A 2764-nucleotide genomic window follows, 5' to 3' on the forward strand; every position below is an offset into this window, starting at 1 on the left:
GTAACACTGAATGACTGAAATAAAGGATCTAGAAGAAAGAGCTGAGGGAGAGCAGGCTGGTGTAAAAATTTGCCCTTCCATGTCAAGGGAACCTACACATAAAATTAAGCTCAACAAAGTTCTGAATATTTTCATTATTGAAGCTGGGCAAAGTGAAAAGCCATGATCAATTTCAGTAATATTTGAGTTATATTTAGGAACTGGAGTTGGGTCCGAGCGTGACCTCAGTTATTAGATCCAGCTCCAAAGACCTGACACAAGGCAACCCTTTTCCATTTTCTCTTACTGAGTAAGTGAACAAGAGGAGACTATCTCATTATCCAAATCAGAAGCAGAAGATTACCTTTCATGAACCTACTGAATTAGCAGTATTGGACCTGACCAGATGCACTTGATTCTTGAATGGCAAATTAAGCTGGATTTTTTTTTTTTTTGAATCTACAATACTCTTAACTTTCCTGTCGTCATCCAAAGCAAGCAGTGAGATTCCTAGACAAACTCTGCTTGCTAGGGATTCACAATTCAGGTGAAGTAATCAGCCCAACTACTAAGTAAATAATACAACGTATAGATGCATGCTTAAATTAATTATCAGAAGAGAAGCGGGGAGCATGTAGTGGGATTTTGTAGGTTTTTTAGAAATTTTAAATGAAAAAAGAAGAAAAGCCTTGGAGAATAGAGTTCAATTGTCCCTGAATATGTTTAAAGTTTAAAAGAAACTTACATGATGGCCATTGACTTGTATGAACAATTAAAAATAAAGAGTACAAAATAAAAACTACATTTGAGTAACTGGATGATGTTTAATAAGGATAGATAATGGTTGTATAAGTACTATGAAAGCACACAACTTTCACAACTATTGTTTCTACCATTTAATAGAAAAAATTCCAATTATTTGGTCCAAGGTTCCTGAATGACTGTTACTTCCTCCCCCATGTCTCTCCCTTTTTTCTAAGTCTATTATTTTTTTTCACACTATACTTGGATTTTATCTTCAGTAGTCAGTCTGTGCTAACTGGATTCCCCTTCTCAAGTTAGTAACATTTTTGATGTTTCGATTGAGCCTCCTAATCTCTAACATTCTTCTTTTTTAAACATTGAGGTAAAATAGGTATGTAACATTATGTAAGTTTCGGGTGACTTGTATATGTTTCACATCTGTCAAGATTACAAAGGATCACCATCACAAGTCTAGTTACCATCTGCCACCATACACTTGACCCCCTTCACCTATTTTGCCCATCCCTCACTAACATTCTTCTTAAATTAAGGGATAATTAAGTCTGGATATTGAAGAAGTTATCTATCCAGGTTAGTTATTCTACTCCTAAATTCAGTCTTGTTCTCCTTGAGTCTCTGTTTAAACATCATCAATGGCGATGTCGGTAGAACACATTCAGTACTTGGAAGTCTTGTTCTTTCTCTTCTGTAGTTATCAGTACACTCAAAAAATTTCCAGAATGGGCAGTAGAAACATTTCTGTGGGTAAATTGGCTTAAAGGAAAGAATATAGTTAACTTAAACCACTTATTTTGCAAATTCATGAATGTTTCTCATGGGTTATTCAAATTTAAATTTAATTTAACTTAGCCTCAAAAAACATCAATGGTCTCTTACTTCTTTGCGAGAAATACAATGCGTTTTACTGTGTCTTTGAAGGCATCTTTCACTTGTTTGTTTCGAAGTGTATAAATGAATGGATTAAGCAAAGGGGCAACTGAAGTAGTGAGCACAGACACTACTTTATTAATAGCTACTCCTTCCTTTGCTGAAGGTTTGACGTAGATGAAGATACAGCTGCCATAAGTGATGGAAACCACAATCATATGGGAAGAGCAGGTGGAAAAGGCCTTTTTCCTCTGCTGGGCAGAAGGGAATCTTAGAATGGCCTTGATGATGTAGGTATAGGAGAGGACTACACACACTAAGGTAATAATGAGCGTCAGGCCTGCAAAACTCAAAACTATCCTCTCTATTAACACTGTGTCTGAGCAGGTTATCTGTAAAATAGGAGATGTATCACAGCCAAAATGATCAATCACATTGGAGTCACAGAATCCCAGCTGGAGGCCCATGCCAAGAGGTGGGAGGATGATTAACAGGCTGGCAAATCCACAGCAGAGAACAAGGGTAGTGCAGACTCTGCTGCTCATGATGGTTGTGCAGTGCAGGGGCTTACAAATGGCCACATAGCGGTCATAGGACATGGCGGCAAGGAGAAAAAATTCTGTTGCTCCAAAGAGGACAACAAAAAATAATTGGGTGGCACAAGCATTATAGGTAATGGTATTATCTCCAGTTGTCATAGTATACAGGAACCTGGGAATACAGACAGTGGTGAATGAGACTTCTAAGAAAGAGAAATTCCGGAGGAAAAAATACATGGGAGTTTTCAGATGGGAATCCAAAAGTGTGAGGGTGATAATGATGAGGTTTCCAGTCACACTCAAAGTGTAGGTGAGAAACAAAAATACAAAAAGCAGAACTTGTATTTTTGGGTCATCTGTCAATCCCAGCAGGATGAATGTTGTTACTGTTGTATGATTTCTCATCACTGCCTTGCACCAAGTCAAGAGGGATTCTGCCTGGAGAGAGAAGTGTCATAAGAAGCTAGTATTGGGACCTGAAGGAAAACATCCTGGCAAGCCTGCTCACATGCACTTTCTCCTTTTACGTAATTCCATTGGTTAACCTAGAGACATCTGTAGGATATATCTAGTATGGATCTTGTGCTTATAACTCTCTAACTAGAAAGCATATT

At 37.8% G+C, this 2764-nt stretch overlaps 1 protein-coding gene across 1 annotated transcript; it reads right to left on the reverse strand.

Moving 5' to 3' along the window:
* Positions 1–1616: 1616 nt before the first annotated feature.
* Positions 1617–2555, reverse strand: LOC113255931 (olfactory receptor 6C2-like). Its single transcript, XM_026499638.2, has one exon. It carries the CDS (start codon positions 2553–2555, stop codon positions 1617–1619), a length of 939 nt encoding a protein of 312 aa, XP_026355423.2.
* Between the last annotated feature and the right edge of the window lie 209 nt (positions 2556–2764).

This window comes from Ursus arctos, unplaced genomic scaffold (assembly GCF_023065955.2).
Source record: "Ursus arctos isolate Adak ecotype North America unplaced genomic scaffold, UrsArc2.0 scaffold_21, whole genome shotgun sequence".
In the NCBI taxonomy this organism is placed as follows: domain Eukaryota; kingdom Metazoa; phylum Chordata; class Mammalia; order Carnivora; family Ursidae; genus Ursus; species Ursus arctos.

Bases quoted from the DNA above. Each gene is read 5' to 3' on its own strand.
- LOC113255931 (XM_026499638.2), bottom strand. From the start codon at position 2,555: ATGAGAAATCATACAACAGTAACAACATTCATCCTGCTGGGATTGACA.